The following is a 24,098-nucleotide window of genomic DNA, read 5'->3' on the forward strand; positions in this document are numbered from 1 at the left end:
TGCAGGCGAGACTGCCAGAGGCGTTCCACTTGTTCAAATAGCCCTCTGTTTCTCGTTGCAAAAAAGTCTATGATAATAGTAACTACCATGGTAACAAGACTAAGCAGACATTCAAAATCAAGGTTTCATGGAAGTTTCCATAGTAGAAAGTTTTTATGCACTATGAGTATCATATTGACTGATTTTCTTTTCTCTGAATTTTTCCCATGCATCTTGTTATCCAGCTATCCATACAGTGAAGATATATCAGATGGCCACAGCTACATGAAGACAAGACCACCAGCATGGTGTGACAGAGTCTTCATGTCACACTCAGCTAAGAGTCTCATATCGGTGAGCATTATATTGTATCAAATTTGTAGTTTTAATAATTAGATAGTCGCAGTTACATGAAGACTAGACCACCAGCGTGGTGTGACAGGGTCTTCATGTCACACTCAGCTAAGAGTCTCATATCGGTGAGCATTATATAGTATCAAATTTATAGTGATGATTATCAGATGGTCACCAGCGTGATGTGACAGGGTCTTCATGCCACACTCAGCTAAGAGTCTGTTATCAGTGAGCAATTCATCTTATCAAAATCATAATTTTAATTATTGGATGCCTTAAGCTGCATAAAGACAAAAACACCAGCATGATATGACAGAGTTTTTTTTGTCATCTTCAGCTAAGAGTCCCTTGTCAGCGAGCATTTAATGTATCTAAAAGTATCAGCATAAAGAATGATGTGAGACATTTTTTGTCTCAAGATATATCACCAAATCGCTAAAATATTTTTTAAAGAACACCAGCTCGTCAAAAGGTTGATATCTCAGATACTTTCCACATTGTAAGATACAAGTGTCTCTTGGATATTAGGTGTGAACAAATCTGTTTATTCCAAAATGAGTGTTCTTTATTTGTTTTTTGTTCATTTCAGGATGCAAATTCAAGATCAAGCTACAATGTAATTGGTGAAGATGTGTGCATGGGAGACCACAAGGTAAGGAATTCCTTTCAATTCAGAACAAAGTGACCACATTTTTTTATTTGGTTTCATAAAAAACCCATATGATTTAGAGCCTTAAAAATCATACAAAACACATCAATTGAAAGTAGATTTTATTTGTTTTCTATTGTGCTCATCTTTATTTGATAAACATCTTTGATCCAGTGCAGAAAAAGAAGTTTGCTATTGTAAATGCAAATTGACAAATAAACATTTATTTCCTTTCAATTTGAGAAATTTGGTATTAAAGAGTATATAATGTTGCACATAGTATAATGAGAACTTAGAGTAAACAATGTTTGTAAGAATTCATATAGGAAAGAAGACATATACTGTAAAGACACTCTTTATCAATATCAATTTCTGATATTTAAACTGTAAGATGAAATATGACGAGGAAAAGAAAATACCACTGTACGAATATTGCCAATTTAAAGAATAAATATTTGACCTGCTTAAATGAGATAATCAACTGAATACAGTTTTAAAAAAAATCATAAACATGATTTCCAATAATTTTCCTTGCTGCCTTTCGTTTGAGAATTGTCGTTTTTTAGTTGCCCATTGAATAAAGAATTGCATTTACATGCAAAATTATTTCTCTGCAGTGGGCCCTAGGTATAACAGCATGAAATAAATAATTGACCATTAAGTTCAATGGAAAGTGTTGTCCAAATCACCATATTTCCATTGAATAACTTGAATAACACTCCTCAAATTGTTATGGAAACAGTTTATGAAAGAGGTAGAATATTAACTTTCTGTATTGTCTGTGTAGGGTATTTGTCCAAATTTTTCATTGCATTCTGAATTGAGTCCATTAGCAGTTTATTTCTGATCTTTCTCTAGTGATATTTTGGAACAGAGGACAAATCTGCTGAAAAATGAAAAAAAAAATCAGTCTGCCATTTGACAAATTGTCTTTTGTTTCTCACATAGAATTTAAACAAGAGGCAATGTTATGTGACACGATAGAAAAAGTATTTACTTCAAGTGTTTTATTAATCCATCTCTCTTTTCTCCTCTCCTGTTTGCGTGCCTTGCATCCGTTCTTTATCCTTCCACCAATCCCTCCCGTTGCGACTGGACCTCCATCTTTGTGGACCACAGCCCGTCTTCCTCCACTTCCCCTTGTCAAAGAGCGGTGCTAATATATCAGGTAATGGTCACGCTACGCGGCAAGTGCGCCGTAAATGTTGTTGCTTGTTGCAATGACACCAGTCTTCCTGCCACTCCACCACCACCACAACAACAACCACCACCATCCCGCCTTCTTACAAACCTCATTCCAGTCTCTCGTCTTCCTCCCGTTGCTCGGTGTTTAATATATTTGATATTGGTGTAGATGTATATATGGTGAATGCTTGTGTTTTCCTGCCACGCCCTTCCAACAATCGTAACCACCCCCTCTGCAGTTGTCTTCCTCTTCTACCTGTCTTCTTCTTCGTCTACTCCCTCTTAGTCTGGTGCTTCAGTGCGTAAGTTGTATTTTAACATTCTTTGTTATTAATGGCCTCAGTCACATCAATGAAGCTAACACCAGCTAGATCAAACTTTTAATGTTATTACCAATGACATACTATCAATCAGTTTGGAGTTGGTCTGTTTGGTGTGACTGGAGCATAATACTGGAAAGTAAACTTGAACTTGCCAACAACTTACTGCGAAGATAGATATTCATGTTTATTAAAAAAGAATCAAATTTTTATGCTCACCGTAGGGAGGGTTTTATGAAAGGACTTGTCAGATGTTTCATCAGACAAAGTCTGGTTTATGTGACAGTCACTGTCAGACATTTGCCTCTCAGCCAATCAAAATCAAAGAAAGTTGTCTGAGCTGACGTCTTGTCAGATGACAAATATTAATGAAATACTTCCTCAAACCCTGTTTCATTGATATTACTTATTGTGGTTACGCTTTCATTATTGTTGATTACCACAGAAATTTAATGAAAACCAGTGAAATGAAAATAGTAAATAAAAGAGAGAATAATTTCCACAAGCAGATGCAAGACATTTAATGAATTTCACAAGATGAAAAAGGAAAATAAAAGAATGCTGTTTGAGTGTCATCCCCTGCACAAATGTTGCAGCAAAGCTCAAACTCATTCCCTGTGACATTGGTATTGCCCAACTTTGCCTTTTCCGATCTCTCTAGCATTCTGTTTACATAGCAGCAAGGTTTAAGTTTACTTTTCAGCTAGATGTATAAATGCTTTGCATGACCTGTATGTGTATAATATTACTGTTATTGGTAATCATATTAGACTGAATTTAACTACTTCTATTATGTTTTTGTTATTAAAAAACATTGCCTTATGAGTTCCAGAAGAATATTGCAAAAACTTCCACTTTTGCTAAGTACTTTATTATTGCACAGTTTTTTTCAAAATAAAGAAACAAACACATTATTTCTATCAAACACACAAATATTACAAAACCAATTTCATCTTGTCAATGAAATAAAAAAAATTGATACTTGGTAAACCAGGGAAAATATACATTCTTCCACTAAGAAATACATTTCACTGAAACTATTGTTTAGTTATGTTTACAATGTCTTGTTTCATAACAACTCACACTATTTTTAACACAGTGCTATTATTGACATGATGTAATTGACCATCACATCCAATCTAGTTTTATAATCATGTATTGATTCAAAGAGGTGATAACAGATTTGAATTATCTGTTTATTTCATCATCAAACTCAAGATTCATGAATATTCTCCCCCAGACGAAGTCAATTATTCATGTCGCATGTGGGTAAAGCATGCTTCTCTCTCCTCAAATAGTGTCTCAGTTAGTCTCTCAACAGCACCTAAAAATTCCTCTGATGAATTATTATTTACCTCAACAATAAATGTGGATCTGATATATCCACAGACTTGTATGAGTCACAATGACTTCTTCATTATTCCTTGATATTATATTTTATTACAGAGCAATATCACATTTTGTGTAACAAGTTTTTATTCCTGATCTGATAGATTTAAGTAACAAGCTTTCACTTTTAAGGTTCTGATGCTGTTTCTTCATCTCAAAGTTTATAGTCAATCTTTCATCAGTTCATAAATGAAATCTTAGTTATATAAAGCACACGGTATGATCTATCGTATCATTCTTGGAGATGCCAATTTCAATGAAATGGTCATGGTTGTGCTTCCAACATGTAATGGAATAGACATTAGTCTTTTTCTTAAAGTTAATGATCACAACATAATGCACCATCAAAGTATGAATGGCACAAATATTTCTCTACTGTAAGATCTGGAAGGTAATATGAGAACAATTGTTATAAATATTATAATCTTTTTATCTTAACCACAACAATAGAATCACAACTAAATGAATACATGTAGATGATAGTGCCTTTCTTTTTTTTTAACAGACATCACTTCGATGGGAAAATTGAAACAAAATCTATATGATCTTGATTTTGGCTTATTTGTAAGGTAGTCCCAGGTCTAAATGAAGCAAAAACTATTAAATACTAATTCACATGTAGAATTGCAAATGAAATAGACCTGAGGCTTTGTGAAATGCCCAATAATTATGAGTATGAAAAATATATGATACCTCACTTAGACTGAAATAATATGATCCCTTTGTTATGAAACCTAAGACACTCAACTTTGAGATTCAATTCTTCCTTCTGCATGTAGTTCTAATTTGTTTAATTCCTTGTGAGAACATATTTTTAAATCAATAATTTAGTTGAATTGTGGTTCAGTCGCATGCACGTATCACTTAACATTGGAAATTCTTCAAAAATGAATGTCTCCCTCTCTTGTGCTGGTTGCTGTATTTGCTAGCAATACAGTTCTAAAACAACATTTGTTATCATTATGCACAATGCCAAAAAATAAAGAAATAATTTTTTGTAAGAAAATAATTGTCTTTCCATATCAGTACATTTCTTTTATTTTGGCAAAATGATTTTCTGTTTATTATTTTGCATTTCATATATGCTATTTTGTTTTTCAAAGTGAATGCATAGTTGTATCCTGATCAGCTTTGCTTATTGGAACCAAAAAAGAAATAAAACATTTGCTATTAATATATATATACACACACACACACAGACAATGATAGTTCTTCTTTACTCATGTGGTAATCTCTTAATAGCAACATTTATAATGCAATGATGAAATAAAATGGTTACCGTATATACAATACTACATATACCCTATTTCTGGTTTATATGAGGTTATATTACTCATCTGGATTATTTTCACAATATACACATTTCACAATATATACTTTCAGAATAATTAATTCCTGGTGATTGATATTAACTTCAAATTCATGTACATGTATGAAGATGTATGCTTATAAAAGAAATATTCAGTTAAACAGTGGAGATACAGAAATTTCCTAAGAATTTAATCAATCAGCTTCAAATTGATTTGTAAATCGTCAACAAATACGCACTTGTTTTATACATTTTCATAGATTGAGAAATACAAATATTGATATACTAGTAAAATTAATGGGAATTGCAAAATTTGAACATTGAAAATGTGCAATTTGCTTTTTTTTTATAATATCAAAGATACCATGAAAGCTTCTCCTTAGGAAAACCTGTACATTTTTACATCTATGTCTATGCATAAAATAAATTTTGAGGGTACTTATATATATCTTTTAGTCATGCAACATTTGACAGTGTTATTAATGTTTATTTAGTTTTTCCTAGATTAACTAATCCTCATATAATTTTACGAATTCTTATGAAGTACTAACATCTCATCTAGCTGATATAAACCAATATCAAATTGCAATATTCATATAGAAACAATGATGCTTGTACATAATTTTCCTTTACAATTTATACAACACTTATATTGATAAAGAGCCTTATTTGGGAGAGCAGATTGATATTCTCTGGAAATATTTGTCATGATCAGTCAAAAAAAATGTTTATTCTTTAATGTGTTATTTTGTCTGCAAGAAGGCAGGGGAATGTTTCCTCAATTATAAATTTTGCATAAGTTCCACCTGCTTTCTTATCATATGGGGAAGACAATTTATGATAAAGCTATGCATGCAAATCATATTTTGAGATAGTTGACTGTTAACAGGAAATTTTAAAAAGAGGATAAATTCTTTACTTCAGAAATGGCAAATATATGTCACATTGAGAATTTCACTCGGTGAGGATATCTACATTTATTGGAGACTTTTCATCTGATCTTCCATTACCCAGTCAAAGAGTTGCAATTTGCATCCTGCTAAAGTGTTGCCTATTTACCTTTAGGAGACATTTAACAAGAAATGTATTTAGCGACAAGTGAAAAAAAGATGACTAGGTCTTTTTCTAATTATGCCTTGAATGAACAGGCCCTATATTTTTTTTATAGACAAAGATTTTTTTAATCACCAGACTTTTAATGTTATACATGTGCATAGTAAGTATACCTGAAGATGATGTGTTCTTTGACAACAAGATGAATTGTCCTTTGTCAAAATATGTTAATACTGCTAGAAATTTTATAAATGTGTCAAAATGTCACTTTTTCCTAATCTAGGGCCGGTTTCATGAAATTTGTTATGATAACAAACTTGCAATAGTTACATGTAATCATTCATTCTGATTGGCTGATTGCAAACATATCGTACTTTTATTATTATAACAAGTCTTAATGAAACGGTACCCTGAGGCCAGTGTAATGTAATCACATCACATCACAAACATCTCTGCATGCCAAGAGAAACAGTGTTTTATGTACAGCACAACACTATATTATGTTTCTTTCTTTTCCCCCCTCTACCTAAACCCCGCCCCCATTCTAATAGCACAGTAGAACCAGACATAAAGCGGCAACGACTCTTGTGAATGTCAGCACCCGAAACTTTGTGTAAGTGTCACAGTAATTGTTTGTCTAGAAAAAGTCCCTTCAGAGATACTTTCATGTCACTGCACACCTCACGACTGGTTTACGACCCGTGGAGGTGTTTCACAAAGATTTGATTGTGACTTAAGAGTTCCACTTAAATTCCCAGTTGTGTGTGGTTTATAATGCATTACTGCATTGGTCAGATCTTGCAAGAGGATACACACTACTGCACATTAATCAATGAGATTGTGTGATACATTATCATGTGCGTGTTGACATTAAAGCATGACTCTAATGGGGTGTTACAAGAAACTTGCGATCAATTGCAAGTCTATTTTTGGTCCCTAAATCATTCATATGTCTTGTAGTTAATTGCAAATTAGTGATTGATTGCTAATCTGCTCCTTAAAACAAGAAGTTCAATCTGATTTGCTACAGCTAACATCGATCTATCAATCTTAAAATTGCAACAGAATATTTGCAATTGATCGCAAATATTTTCTTGCAACACCCCCTAAGTCACACTTACGTGTAGCTCTTGTGAAACAGCCCCCCAACAATCAGAAGAAAGCGTATTTTGCTTATTTTCTGGAAATATGAAGAATACAACCATATTTGACAATTAAATTAACTAATTAAGAATACAACCATATTTGACGATTAAATCAACTGTAAAAATACATTTTGGATAATTACAGGATAATTATTTGGAGTAAAGTCCACATTTGTTTCAAATCGTAGCTGGGGTGTGTTTCATCAACATCCGTCAAGTTGTCAGATCTGACAACTTTCCTTGATTCTGATTGACTAAGAAGCACTGCTACTACCGATACTGTCAGATAAAGTGGGTCTTATCAGATAAAACATCAGACAATACTCCCCTCATGATGTAATGCTATGATGTCATCCCAATTAGATATCAAATTTACTTTTATTTCAATAAGGAGGGGAGTATAAATCACATGTTAATTTAGAACTTTGCATACATGAAATTTGATGACTAATACCACGGTCACATTTGTTCTACGGCGGCCGTTCGGCGAGTCGAAAACAGCCGTTTTATTCATTTTTACTAAAACCACCTACATGTAGCTGGTACAAACAAATGTTGAAACGGCTGTTTTCGACTCGCCGTACGGCCGCCGTAGAGCAAATGTGACCAATGTATTACTCCCAAATCGAAGTCACACCAATCGTAGGGTGTGCAGTGGCCTTGAGATTTGTGCAGATGACATACACACATCCACCAATTGTTATATTGGCTAAGAAATATTTTTACTGCAATATTTTTGCCCTGTTGCATCAGTGCGGAAACATCTTTTCACAGTAGTAGGATGTGGTGCAAATAGTCTACAAGCAGTTGGTCTACCCTTCAGATAGTCTTAATACCACATGGACTAAACCCATTTGGTCTACACTCTACATGGTCTAATACCCACTCAGTCTTATTCTCTTTTTGCTTTTTGCCATAGCAACTGAGAGAATGCACTTGCTACTGCGTATGCGCGTTGTTTATCATATACGCATCGTGCAACTCTGCTGTCTGATTGGCTGGAAGTTGGATTGAGCTTGGGATCCAGTCATAAGGATTCAACTTGTCATATCCTTACGATTTTCCTTGCGACTGGTCTCTGACTGGTCTGCGACTCTCAAGCTGACAAGAGCTGTGACGTCACATCTCCCCTCACTCAGTCGCAAGCCAGTTGCAGACCAGTCGGGTCGTAAGGTGTGCGGTGGCCTTTATGTATATGTACATGTGTTGTAACTGCTTATTCTTTTCTGTGCAAGAAGTTCATATTCTTATTTTTTATACTGTATGTGAGTTTGAAGGGGGAGTCCACCAGTTTGGTTTGACACAAGCAGCAAAATTAGGAAAGGATTAGCTATTATCCATTAAAGAATAAAAGATTTATGGATTTTCAAAGTTTTCATATCGTGACATAACATGGGAGCAGTTCCTTTATTTGTCATGCAATGTAGATTCTATAAATTACAATTTTCTCACAAAACTGATAATGATTTTACCTATTAAACCAGGGGCCATTTCATGAAGGCGTTTGTGAGATTTTGTCTGACTTTACAGCATGACTAGTGCTATATGAGATAATGCGAAGATTTTCTCAATGACGTGAACTAGGGCTGAGTCAAAGCGTTTAATCGCTGTTCAAATGACTGATAAAAGATAAACATTTTTCTATTTCGAAAAAAAATTGACCATTTAGAAAAAATATTCCCCCAAAGTTGCTGAAGTTTCACATTTTACATCCATCGAATAGCCATCAATATCCATATTTGCTTGAAATTGTGTTGACTTAGTTGGAATCTTTCAAGAAAATGAGGAATATTCACTGCTTTCTTGACTTGAAGATTGTTTTCAGTTGATGTCACACTCTGTTAACACCATGAAAAACTACTTGTGGGACTACAATAATGTAGACCAACAAAGAAAGGCGACAATGTTTTGTACCATCGGCATACAATCAGGTGGATTGTAATCAGTTTTGTTGGTTAAACTGTATCATAAGATTTGGTCTATGTGGACACATTCATGACTGACTTTGTAAACGTGATCCAAACAAGATTATTTTCACATAGAAAACATACAAGTTAAAATCTTTGATTAGCCTACCTTTAGTTCGAGGCCTTCATTATTTTTGATAAAGTGGTATTATTGATTAAGTTTCCATATATTGATATTACCTAAATATCTCTTCATTTAGCTATTTAATTGATAGATCCATGGATCTTTCTGGCAGGCTAGTAAGATGTTATTCCAATATACCAGTAGTGTATTTCTTCAACATTTGTCATCTGACTATATGTTAGATCTGAAAACTTTTCTTGATTTTGATAGGCCAAGAAGCACTGTTACTCCAGTAACTGTAAAATAAAACAGGACTTGTGTGATGTAATCCCAGACAAGTCCTTTATGAAACACTCCCAAATGATATACATTTCTAGTCTGATTAGCCTACATTTTGGACCAAGGCCTTTTTCTTAGTAATGTCGGATGATTGTTTATCTAATCATGTTATTTCTTATTAAAAAAGGGTGTTTTCTTTCCTGTTTTTTTGTTGTTTAACTGTATCATAAGATTTGGTCTATGTGGACACATTCATGACTGACTTTGTTAATGTGATCCAAAAAAGATTATTTTCACATTCTACCTGAGAGAAGTCCTCATAAAAAACGTACAAGTTAAAATCTTTGATAAACCTACCTTTAGTTCGAGGCCTTCATTATTGATAAAGTGGTATTATTGTCTCGCCCACCAGAGGTGAAGGCGAGACTTAGGGATCCAAATGTCGTCCGTCCGTCACAAATCTAATGACACATAACTCCACAACTGTAAGTCGCTTTTCAACCAAACTTGGATGGTAGATGAACTTGGGGGACCTGCATGTTATGCTGCAGTCGGAGGTCACATGGTAAGGTCAAAGGTCATTTTCAGGTCAACATTAAGTTTACATGCAGGTCAACGTTAAAGTTTACATGCAAGACTCTCTTATGACACCTAACTCCGCAACCGTAAGTCACTTTTCAACCAAACTTGAATGGTAGATGAACTTGAGGGACCTGCATGTTATGCTGCAGTCGGAGGTCACATGGTAAGGTCAAAGGTCATTTTCAGTTCAACGTTAAAGTTTACATGCAAGACTCTCTTATGACACCTAACTCCGCAACCGTAAGTCACTTTTCAACCAAACTTGGATGGTAGATGGACTTGTGGGACCTGCATGTGATGCTGCATTCGGAGGTCACATGGTTAGGTCAAAGGTCATTTTCAGGTCAATTTTAAAGTTTACATGCAAGGCTCTTATGACAAGTGTTATTCCATATATCCCAGTCATTTCACAATGAAGTTTCGATACAATCTGTTGCGTGCCCTCGCAAATCACGTTATTTCTGCTTATTTTCATAAGTGGGCGAGACTCAAAATCGCTTTTGCCTTGTTGATTTAGTTGATTTAGTTTTAAGACTGTTTCTTTTGATGTTGTCAAAGGTTTCCATATATTGATATTACCTAAATATCTGTTCATTTAGCTATTTAATTGATAGATCCATGGATCTTTCTGGCAGGCTAGTAAGATGTTATTCCAATATACCAGTAGTGTATTTCTTCAACATTTGTCATCTGACTGTATGTTAGATCTGAAAACTTTTCTTGATTTTGATAGGCCAAGAAGCACTGTTACTCCAGTAACTGTAAAATAAAACAGGACTTGTGTGATGTAATCCCAGACAAGTCCTTTATGAAACACTCCCAAATGATATACATTTCTAGTCTGATTAGCCTACATTTTGGACCAAGGCCTTTTTCTTAGTAAAGTCGGATGATTGTTTATCTAATCATGTTATTTCTTATTAAAAAAGGGTGTTTTCTTTCCTGTTTTTCTTAACAAATTCTAGAAGGTTAACACTTATGAAATCCTTAAGATATTATGAAGATGTTTAGATGGCGATAGCACCATGTTAAGAATTAAGCTATCGGTATTCAATTGATAGATCCATGTTTCTTTTAGACAACCCACAAAGTAATAATATAGTCAATTAAACTGGTGTTAATTAATAAAAATTATTTAAATATTATATACCTCAAACTTAGATTATAATCCTGATTGGTCAAAACTTCATCATGTGATGCGTTGCAATTCCATCTATCTTCATCTCAGGGATTTGACTTGCTTTCAATTTCTTCTATCAAACCCTGCGATAAAACATGTGACCCTTTAGGGAGGGGTCACAAGCTATGTTCCTACTTGCACAACTAGCTTGTTTGAGCTGGCTGCTCGCTGTTGCTCGGTGACGTGCGCGCAGCCACCAGCACACTGGCCATGCCTGACGTACCTGTTGATCAGCAGCTAGTGCTGCATGTTTAAATTACAAAATGATTTTAATCGCGAATCAACTTTAAGTAATTACACTTGTGGTCCTAGTAACACTAGTGATCCTAAAATTGGTACCGGTAATCCTTTGGTCCAGAGTTATGTGATGAACGATGAGATAAAACACTGCTCTGTATTCAGATGACGTTTGAAATCATTACCCCTTGGAGGTATGAAAAGCAACTAAATGCCCCGTTGCAGAAAAGTTGCTATTATGGTAACATCTTTGCCATCCAATGGTAACTACCATGGTAATGCTGATCAACAGCCAATAAAAATCAAGAATTCCATGCAAGTTACCATTGCATGGCAAAGTTACCACAATGGTAACTTTTATGCAAGGGGGCCCGGGAATTATATTTTACATGGTCGTCCTCGTGAGCAGTCAATGTTTGTATACTAGTGACTGAAAATTTTGAAGATTTACCCGATGCTTTGAAACTTGACTTGTTTGAGACTGGGAAATGTTTGTTAGTCTTGCAGATGACTTGGATATGATCTGCCAGTATTTTAATAGGTTAATACTTTGCCACTAATCGTCATCATCAAAACCATGTTTATTGTTGTCATCATCATTATCATCATATCGATATCATCCATTATCAATTGTTCAGTTAAATAAACATCTTGTAGGGATATGGCTACTTTTGATCAATATGCCCGTCGTCTTCTGTGAAGTCCAAACTCAAATCTCTATAACCAGCAGCAAAATGTTTGCATGCCATCATTGTTTGATACTTCTATATATATTTTTTAGTTGAATTTGAATTCTTTATGTTACCATTTATGCAAAATAAAGATAATATATCATGTTTATAGAGCTTTTCCACCACTCGGGCTGCATTTCTGAATGGAACTTGTTTTTTTGTTGAGTTGATCCTTGCCCCTGATTGACTCTTAACATAATTTAGATTCTGAAAGGAAATAGAGGTTTGTCATATCGTTATTGAACATAAAAGAGATGTCCAAAATTATCTTCTGAATATTGAGAATACTACTGCCACATGGATTCTAAACCTTTGGATGATGAAATTATACTTAAAAAAATATTTTTTGTAAGTAGCTTGGAAATCTTTTTGTTGTTGTGATTGCTGTAGAACTTCAATTTCAGATATTATACATGTACATGTAGCTACAAAGAAATCCGCTAAAATTAGATTACAGTCTTTTCACCCTTATATTATTTTCTTATCATCAATTTAATGATCTTTAAGCAAATTATGTCTATTAGTCTAACTATTAAGTTAACTTCATATTTGAACATCTCCCTTTATGCACCAGTCGATGAGTAAATATGCTTAGATATATCTTAATGGTCTTTTTAATGAACCAAATTTTAATCAATTAGTTTTTTTTCTAGCAGTACTCATTCTCATTAAAGGAGAATGAAACTCTTGGAGCAAGTTAGCTTTTGTGAAAGCAGAAAAATCAAAGAATAAGATCAACAAAAGTTTGAGTAAAATAGGACTAGCAATAGAAGAGTTATGAGCATTTGAATGTCGAGATCACTAATGCTATGGAGATCCTCCCATTGGCAATGCGACCAAGATCTATGATGTCACAGATGAACAACTCTCACCTTTTGAACACTGAAAATATACCCCAAAACATCTCTTTTTGCTCATTCTAATCATATGACAAACGATTCATCAATGATATAATGTTGTGAAACCTCTGTACTTGTCCTCTCATAAAGAGAACACCTCACCTTGTGATAGACTCTATAAAAGTGAGAATATAAGTGAAATAAGTACTAAAGTAATGAGGGAGTTGTACGTGTGTGACATCACAGATCTTGGTCGCATTGCCAATTGGAGGAACTACATGGCATTAGTGATCTCAATATTCAAATGCTCATAACTTTCTTATTATTCATTCAATCTTCCTCAAACTTTCAACAATATGTTTCTTTTATTTTTCTCTTTGATATGGATTCAGCTGGTTTCAAGGGTTTCATTCTCCTTTAAGCTTTAAGCCTTAACCTATAAAATTTCAGTGATATATTCGGTTTATAATCTTGTTTATGAAAACTTGTCATGTTTGTTATTTGGCATGTTTGCTATGTTCTGGAGAGTTAATTTTCATTCATAGAATGATACCTTCGTTTCCTGATCACGAACCACGAAGGCGGAAGAATGTTACCAATATGTTGAATGTTGTGCAAGATAAGGGATTAGCAATCGTCGTTGTATAAGAGGAGAAGGAGAGAGAGAAAAGGAATAGACGTTGGAAAAGCATACACAAAATGCAATCTTGACGAGAAAGAATAATAGAAGGTTGATAAAAAACAGCTAATCCTTTTCTTGTAAAATTTAATTGCTGTATTTAGCATTTTAAATGGCAGTATAAAAATATATGTTCAATAATTCATTTACCTGTCGATGACTGAAATTATTCTGCTAATTGTAAAACAAACACTAAATGCTGAAAGAGGTTATATCATAATGAAATATTCTGTTGAATTAAGACAAGGATTTCATTATAAACATGCATTGCCGAACATGGCTAAGGCAACACCCATTATTGTGTTTTTTTCCCCATTTTGTGCGCGGTGACGAGCGTTGTCGAAATTTGGCCCCCTCTCCCTACCGTTTAAGGAACGCTCTAACAAAGTTTGGGCGGTGTAACCAGGCCTTTAAATACCTCTCACTATATGTTCCCTTTTAAATAGCCTTTCCACATTTTCCCTTAATAGTTACATGCTTTAATAGCTTCTAAGGTGTTCAATTTATCCATCTCAATGATTAATTCCATACATAGAAAAAACATTGTTATCAGAGTGTAATGGGCTATTAAAGTTTAACACCAGAGGTATGTGGTAATTGAGTTGGTATTAATCTACAAACTTGAGGGTCATTAGTATAAGATTAATGATGCATTAGCGGTCATATGGGTGGGTTTTCATTCTCTGTGCCAGATACTCGTAATAGGTTTGTTCCGTTTTTTTTCTCTCTTTCTTTGTATATTCTTATCTCTGTTGACAATGTAATTATGATGCTGTTGTTAATGATTACATGCATTTGGTCTGATGGATGTTTTACCTAGAAAATGCGTTCAAGAATTTTTTTTCTCTCTTTCCTTTCCTTGTACACTCTTATTTAGTCGATGATGTACTAATAAAGGCATAGATTTGCATAGATCAAATGCAGGATTCCAGGTCCCCGTCTTACAAGAGTTACGATTGATCCAATCAATCGTACTTCTATGGAAATCCATTAGTGTCATAATTTTTTTTCTACAAGAACTTTGCACAATGTCCTTTGAAAACAAAGAGAAGCACACTGAATTGTCAAGAAAATGGTGAATGTACATCTATAAAATATTTTGAATTATAGTTGTGGTTGATCGGATCAATTGCAACTCTATGTAAGACTTGGCCCTTATGGTGTGTTTGTGTGGGGGGGGGGGCTGGTACATGAGGGGCTCGTGAGATAAAATAGTTTACCGGTATCTTGAAACTTTGAATCAGCCAAGGCCAAGGCTAAAGCTGATACAAAGTGGCCTCAAGGCCAACTTTGGTTCGGGGGGGGGGGGGGGGTAAAATGTCTATAGGTACAAAAAAAGCAAGTTGCTCACTGTGCTTCCTTCCATGTATCAAAATTATAGTTACGTATATTCAAAACATTTTTACTTAAAACTTGCAAAAATAGTCCCGAGTTGATACATTTTTTGACACAACACAACTGTTTGAATCAATTCAAAACAATCTTCTTACTTAAAAATTGCAAAAATAGTCCAGGGTTAATACATTTATTGACACAACAACTATTTGGATCCATGTAAATCCTGTACAAAATAGGGCTGTCAGTAGCAAGCCGGATAAGAATAGTAATTAATCTTTATTTTCCTATACATGTAAAAGCAGAAAGTATCTTGTTTTTAACTCTTTGTACCTGAAAGTCCAGATTACTGGCCTGACGGCAAATGACTTGGAAAACGTGGGTTCTAAATGTCCAGTGATGTTTTATTTATAAATGTCATCTTCCTATTTCTAGTACATTTATGTGATTCAGGATGGGGTCACTGACAACCCTAAATAACTCAGGGTTCAAAGTGACTAAAAATAATATATTGAAAAATAAACCTTAAAGGAGAATGAAACCCTTGAAACCAGCTGAATCCATATCAAAGAGAAAAATCAAAGAAACATATTGTTGAAAGTTTGAGGAAGATTGAATGAATAATAAGAAAGTTATGAGCATTTGAATATTGAGATCACTAGTGCCATGTAGATCCTCCCATTGGCAATGCGACCAAGATCTGTGATGTCACACACGTACAACTCCCTCATTACTTTATTACTTATTTCACTTATATTCTCACTTTTATAGAGTCTATCACAAGGTGAGGTGTTCTCTTTATGAGATGACAAGTACAGAGGTTTCACAACATTATATCATTGATAAATCGTTTGTCATATGATTAGAATGAGCAAAAAGAGATGTTTTGGGGTATATTTTCAGTGTCCAAATGGGAGAGTTGTACGTGTGTGACATCACAGATCTTGGTCGCATTGCCAATGGGAGTATCTCCATAGCATTAGTGATCTCGACATTCAAATGCTCATAACTCTTTTATTGCTAGTCCTATTTTACTCAAAGTTTTGTTGATCTTATTCTTTGATTTTTCTGCTTTCACAAAAGCTAACTTGCTCCAAGGGTTTCATTCTCCTTTAATAATTCTTCCTGTTGACTGAAAATTTTAGGCTCTCATTGTTGATGGTTGCGCAGTATTAGATATTAATAGAAATATTTATTAACTTGAATTATTCTACATTGTAAACAAGTTGAATGTTAAATGCAATAAGTATTGTATGGTCATTAGGCTAATGGTCATGGGAGACAAATTATTCTGAATGTCTGTTTTTGTTTCTAAGATAAAAACAGGAAACAGAGATTTACTGTAGAAAAAGACGAATTATTAACAATGTATCTATTTTGGTTATTCCCTTATTTTGAACTTATCGAAATTCCGAAGTTTGATATGTCATTTTCTTAAATATAATTAGATAGATGTCAGCTACTGTAGAGAAAAATATATATATTTTACTGTTTATTCTCTATCCATTATTTTTTTTGGATTTAATTGTTCACTCTTTGTAAGAAAGCAGCATTAAAGAATTGTCTGTTGGATAAACTTGTTATTATTATTATATGTCAGCAAATGTATGTGAATGAAGTATAATGGGGGAGTAGGATACTAAAAGAAGAGAAAAAGAGAGGACATAATTGTATATTTGTGTAGGTTTGGTTAGGGAAGTGGTTGTTGAGTGGGGAAATGAGTGTCATCATCCCCCTTCATGAAAAACACGACATCACAACCCTTGGTTCAGTATGACCATGACTGTGAGCTCATTGAGAATAGGTTTCGGGTAGAAACATAGGCAAAATAAAAAACTATACTTGAATATGAGAGAATAGTTTTCTATTGTCTTTAAGGCTGATGAGAATATTTCATGTCATGGGGGAGAAATCTATAGTTCCCTATTGTCAAGGCAGGGAGGAGGAGAAATTCCCACCCCCCCCCTCCAAAAAAAATGAAAAGAAATTCTATATCCTTCTAAACTGAGCAAAATTGAGAATGAATTCTTCTATATTCTTGACAATATTTTTAGTCATATATGTAACCTTTCCATGTTTTTTTGTCTTTTGCAGTTGTGTGGCCATTGCGAATTCGCTACAAGTACAACTACCACTACACACGATCAGAGCGCCCTCATGTGTTGATATATCGTGAGACATCCGTTTGAATGCTGGCTCTGAAGTCATGGACCAATCATCTGTCATTCTCCTCTCATTTAATCCCCTGTCCTTTTCCACTTTCTTATTCTAATTTCTTCTATGTTGATATGGAGGCTGAATAATGTAAACTTGTTTAAAGAATGGATCAAATTTCATGTTTGTAAGGTCCACCTATCGACTGAGACGTATAAAAAGAGCTTCGACTTGTAGGATAAATTGAACATTGCATTTTTCCTTTTTCTCTTGCATGCTTAACACCTAATTTTGATAATCATAATTTTGTTTACAATGCTTCTAAACAGTTTGCATTTTGCATTCAATATTGAAGTTGTAAACATAAAATGATCTTATTTGAAGTTCATTGTAATTTTAGCTTGGAATACTAAAATGAAAAAAATCTGCTTTCCTGCAAGCTTCGTGATCAGAGTTAACTCCAAATTGGTTTGAAATTAATGCAATTTTATTCCTACAGGGAAACTTGCAGTAGCCCAGGTTCTCAGTTTTATTTTCACCACTAGCGGATCCAGGGGGCACGTGCCCCCCCCCCCCCCTTTTGAGAAGGAAAATAAAAATTTGTTATGTAAAAATGCCATTAAAACAGAGGTGTGCCCTCTCTTTTGAACTTGAAGACCTTTTTTTCTTCTTTTTTTGCTTGTCAAATTTTTTCGGGTACGAACTGTCCTTAATTTGTGGTTGAAAACATTTTTTTTTGCTTGTCAAAATTTTCCTCCGAAAAATTTGCCCCCCACTTTTGGAAAATCCTGGATCTGCCCCTGATTTTTATACCACTATTCAGAACTTTTTTATTGTAATTATTTCACTGGTTTGAATGTTCACATCAAATGCTATTACAATTTTATCAAAATATTGGAATGCAAATGGATTTGATAGTGTGCTCCTGCTTTGAATGATATCATAGTATTTGAATACCAAAATTTGAATAAACATCTCATATATGTATTTGGACATTGCAATAACAGTAAGATTGCCAAACAATCAAAAACATTTTTTTTCTAGATTACCCCTATTTTATGATTTTTAAGTGGTATTTTCTTTCTAATTCTACATCAGGATATAGCTTCTAAAAAAATAATCAATCTTGATTTGGTGTGATGTAAAGTATTAGCAAATGATTATATCTATAAAAATTTATTGCACATATTTTTTTTCTGCAATTGAATTTTAGTAGACATGTAACAGTTGCTATTAAAAAGGGTTTTGTGATGCTGGTCTAATATCACCAATAACTAGAATGCCAATCATGGCTATAAAGTCATTTTCAAGAAACTTTAAGAAGGAATTTCTGAAACTGGGTTTATATCCATGGATAACATTAATGTTTCTGGACACTTTAGCATAAAATAAATGCGCTCGGCTTCAGAATAATGCTAAGTGTAAGATTTTTCATGTCAATCTTTACATAGAAGTTTTAATGTCTTTGGACTTGACCCCCAAAATCCTTTACAATTTGATGAATAAAAGGAGGAGTCTCTCCATTATAAAATTGACTTGAATAGATTTTTACTCTGCTATGGTAAGATACACAGTAATAAGCTATCACCTGAAAATCTTTTCATCCCTTATAGTTAAGTCTATATTTAAATAATTCACGAACTTGTAATTTTACCCCTTCAGTTGATGAGTGAGATTTTGAACACAGAAGCACAAGTTCTTGTGATATTCCTTCAATGAGATGACAATGAAACAAATAAAACAAATCATAGTTGCTGACAAAATCTGAAGTGAGATTCAAATATCTTATCAAATTTTATGACATTTATGACAGTCTGATTTAATATTTTTGAATCATTGTAATCACTGTGGAAGTGTGTTATTGAATTGGTACAGTAGATATTTATGAAGAAGGGATTGGTGAGTTTTTCTTTGTATTCAGATAAGAGCTTACTCATGCAAAGTAGGTTCTCTTGGTATATATTCTGTAAAATTTTGTATGATCATATGCTTGTGCTTTCTTCAAACTTGTTTGATTCTGTGTCTTTCTCCACATATTTTTTCATGAAATGTTTCTTTTCTCTGTCTCTTCTTGCTGTTCTCCATGTCTTTCTCCTCTTTAATTGCCCTTTCCTTTTTCTTTACTCTTCTTAGGACATGACCCATTGACTATCCTGATGCTATATATTACCCCTGTCTTATGAAAACACCTCTACATATAGACAGACATACATGCACACACATACAAACTTTTTTTGTTATATAGGTCTTTGTGCATTAACGAATTGCATGAGATTTGATCTTCTTTTTTTTTCTTGTTCTTTCTTTCTTTCTTTCTTTTCTTCCTTCATTTCTTCCTTCCTTCTTTGCTTACATGAAAGAAGAATTTCCTTTATGGACAATAAAGTTCAAGTTATTCATTCATTCATGATATTATTTACATCATGACCCTAATGCATTTTTGATTAACTTATTCAAGCACAAACCTGTACACAGTGGTTCTGTAACTAATGTAACTTTATTGTATTCTCATATATTAAGTGTGGAATAGGTTTCACAAGATAATGTAAAGATTTATAGAGATGATGATGACATACTTAGCTGGTTTTATATATGTATTGTAGAAAGAATTTTTATACACCACACTGAAGCCAGAGTAAATTTGTACATTATATTTACCCGTGCAATAATTATCTTTAAACTTATTATAGTTATATGTATTATATTAGCATTTGCTGACGCAGTTGTGTATAGCATTTTGCATTGTCTGATCATGTTAGGTATTTATCAGTTAAATTCAAATGTTATTTTTCTTTTCAAGGTAGTGTCTTGTTAATTTTGAAAGCTTCTGATAACATACAAGTTATTGCGGATGCTATGTTTAGCTGATTGGTTTGTGTGGTTGGGATTAGCCCTTTTTCCAACAGGTTTCACAATGATCCACAACCTTAACGAGGATTACAGTCAACTATTCTTTTTGTGAATATGAAAACTGCTTATATTTATGGTTTCATTGTGGGATTTTATTTATTGAAATGAGTGGTTTTAGCAAAATGATGCACCTTTTCACAGTGTATATCTTATATTGCTGGCTTTTGGTTAACTTTATTTGATGAATTCCCACCAGAGGGGTTATTTGTTATTGTATTTGTATATTTCTAGCCAGCATACTAGGCCTATATTTATAATGTGTATGCATGTTGTACAGTGTGAGAGAAATTACAATAATAATGTCAGATAATATGAGCAATAATTATACTATAATTGTAAACATCTCATTACAAACATATATATAAGATAGTAATATGCATAATTCTCTTTTGATCATGTAATTCTTATAGCATACTGTAGTAGAGATACCATTATGCTAGTAGGTACTAGGGGATATTTCATGGTATGTATAAGTTTTTAACTTTTTTTTGTGGATGAATATCTAACATTAATTTGTAACTTCTGGACCAACTATCTGTAACCCTACTGTAAATCTGAATTGAATCTGAGTGAAGTTAGGAGCATATACAAAGCATATACAGAAGCCAAAAATTAATCATGGAGTAATATACGCTCCATGAGATATCATTGGACTCAATAAATGTTGTGGAGACTTTAATCTTGGGAGTAATGTTTGCCTCATCACATGGTAGGATGCATCGAGGATACCATACCCTTTTTGGTCAATTGATGTCTGGATCTGGTCTGAGAAATTTTGAATTACTGAATGCAGTGGGCCAAATTATTTTAGTGCAGCTTTTAGAGATATTTGGTGTAGACCAGAGAATCACTGAATAGAGCAGCAGTGACGTCCAAGCAAAAATTACTTGCAGGGTCGAATGTCACCTGTTGAACATGCGCACAACGGAGCTTTGCCCATGGGGGGGGGGGGAGCTTGATGTACATAGTGGAGTTACCATGACAGTTGCTCCCTTTCGTATTTTATTTAAAAGGACCGTTGCAATAGAATCATGGTCTGCCGTGAACTATTTAACTCAAATTTAACTGCTTAGAGTGGACTGTTGAAGTGCACATCTGGTGGGTGTTTCATAAAGCTGTTTGTAAGTTATGAGCGACTTTACAAACAACTGGTATTCCTTTTTTGTGGTAAATGGTGTACACCAAATGCTTGTTAAATGAATTAGCGGGTAAGAAAGGCATGTAACTTACAAATGACTTTATAACCCCCCCCCCCCAAATGAAATGATTGATAGGGGTATAAGAAGGCAAGATCACTCAAACTTCAGAAATCAAATCTAACACTTAAATATCTTTGATGTTCAAACTGACACCATTTGGTATTCCAAGAGAACCACACCCCAAGGTGTTAAAATTACACCATAGAGATTGAACATAACATCAAAGGTGTAATAACACTCATAGATATTGAACTAACACCACACACTTAACACTGAAGTAAAATGATAGGTGTGGTCATCTTTGTATTGCAGTCAACACCACAGTATTTACTGTGAAGTGATTTTCATGTGTTCAAATGTTGGAAATATATCAATATTCAAGTGCTCTTGAAAGATACAAAATACATTTTCAGTGCATTTAGGGTAGTTAGATATCTTGAAATGTTGTTTTGGTTATGTTCCCAAAATAGCCTGCTTTTAATCCTCTATATGAAGATAGTGTGTATTTTATAACCTTCCTTGTAAAAACGATGTTTATAAAAATGCTTCAACTGAATTCGTCATCTGGTATGACATGTAATTGATATTGTGGTCTCTGTCATTTGATTTCTTTGCTCTTCTTTTCAAGGGACATGAAAGCATTATGATTGTGAATGACCATTTTATTCTGTCAGTCCTATTGATTTCGAAAGTAGTATGGGATGGAGATTTTTCAAGCTTCTATTGCAGTCAAAAATGTGTCACAACAAATTTATCACTCATGCATAGTCTTAAATTTTATGTATTTTGGCAAAACTTTCGCTGAATTCATAATTTTTAGAAATTGGGCAAATTATATTTTAATATCATAATCACTCTCTTGATAATATACTGAAGATTTGTTAACTTAACAATTTTTAAAGATAATTCTTGATGAAACTTTGTATGTCTGTGATCATGGCTTAGAATTGTGTTATTGCGTTGTATTTATTTGGGTGTATTTATTTCATTGTACTTTTCAAATTCTTCCCCGTTTTATCTGTCACTGATGATTTATCATTGTCATTTGAGTTGATGTTTTTTTTTGGCAAATTTCATTTTAAAATTTGTTTTTAGCTCCCCTAAAAATGAAAACCCGAGTGTTATTTTTAAAACTCTGTTATCCTTGCTACCTCACCCAAATGTTGTATTGAGCTATTTGCTTGTAATATTGCTGTTTGATTCAAACCAATTGGTTTGCTGTGATTTTGAGGATATACTGTGTTTAACAATAATCACCACAAATAAAGCATTGCTGAAATACTATTGAATCAAAATTTGTTTTAGAAAAGTTTTGCATGCATTTTAACAGAGAATGGCTTTGATAGACTGTTTGATGTAGGTTGTAGCCAGTTACATATTGTCATGCAGCACCTACAATGAATCCTTGGTTTTGATTGGCTAAAAACACTGTTACTATGGTAACCTTTTCATGAAACTGGACCCTGACAGCTTGCCAGGTATGCAACAAAATAAATATCTTACCCTTGTTTTTCATGGATTTTTACCTATCATGAGTAATTATGTAAAAGCAGTGATGTGGAAGGATTTATTCAGAAGACTTTTCTCAAATCAATGTGTGTAATTGAGTTTTTACAGATGTGTATCAATCGGATATGATTATTTGCATCTTGGACCAACATTTAACATCACCATAAAAAAAAACTTGACTAGGGCTTGAACCTCAAACCTCTTTTGCATCTGTAACTTCCTCAATGTAGTTTTGATTACAGGTGCACGGCACACAACAATGCCCAAATCGTGAATGACAGAAGAACTGCAATTAGAGTAAAGATCTTGAATAAAAAATAAAGTTCGGTCATCCTCGAGTCATTAGTTAGTTTTACCAATAAATGTATGAATTTGCATTAAGGCTGAAGTACTTGTAGCTCATTATGATGTTAGTATCCTTATTTATCCATCAATGACAACTTCTATGTATATTGTAATCCTGAAATAAACCACCTAGACATAATCAGGATTATCTTGGGCTTATTTTGAAGAAAATCATAATTTCATCTGAATCATTGTTTGCAGCAGGATTAATAACCTTGCAATTTTTGAAAAGTGAAAATGTTTTCTTAGATTTTAAGGGGAAATCGTTTACTAAAGACTTTTACTCTGCTTTGATAAATTGAATTATGTTACTTTGTAAGAGGAGTTTGTTTTTAAAACTGCCACCTGAATTCATGACAGAAGTATTTCATTTTATCCCAGTCATTATGGTTACACTTATTTGTAACTTAACTGCTTGTTGCATATTCTGTGGCATTATTGAACTTATTTTGATAGAAAATAATTTATAAGAAGGGTTTCGTATTGTTAGGTTGAGAGAACAATTTCATTGTGTTTAATATAAAGATGCTACCAAACTCTGCATGAGACCAAACTTGATGAATATAATTTCTTGTAGATGTTAGAGCACAGTTGTCATAACTATTCTGTAGTATTTTATTCCATTTATTTTCTTTATAATTCGTTGCCATGCTACGTTCCTTTATTGTCATATTTATGCTTACAATTGTCATGATGGAATGAATG

At 33.7% G+C, this 24,098-nt stretch overlaps 1 protein-coding gene across 1 annotated transcript in view; it reads left to right on the forward strand.

Moving 5' to 3' along the window:
* LOC129273237 (inositol polyphosphate-5-phosphatase A-like) overlaps nucleotides 1–6,859 on the forward strand; it is a 56,360-nt gene extending 49,501 nt beyond the window's left edge. Inside the window, exons 15-18 of the mRNA XM_064107848.1 lie at nucleotides 225–333; nucleotides 923–985; nucleotides 2,102–2,150; nucleotides 6,790–6,859. Of these exons, the coding sequence (XP_063963918.1) occupies nucleotides 225–333; nucleotides 923–985; nucleotides 2,102–2,150; nucleotides 6,790–6,797 (229 nt within the window). The 3' untranslated portion in view covers nucleotides 6,798–6,859. The remainder of the gene's footprint in view (nucleotides 1–224; nucleotides 334–922; nucleotides 986–2,101; nucleotides 2,151–6,789) is intronic.
* Nucleotides 6,860–24,098: the final 17,239 nt, after the last annotated feature.

Source organism: Lytechinus pictus, chromosome 12 (genome assembly GCF_037042905.1).
Source record: "Lytechinus pictus isolate F3 Inbred chromosome 12, Lp3.0, whole genome shotgun sequence".
NCBI lineage: Eukaryota > Metazoa > Echinodermata > Echinoidea > Temnopleuroida > Toxopneustidae > Lytechinus > Lytechinus pictus.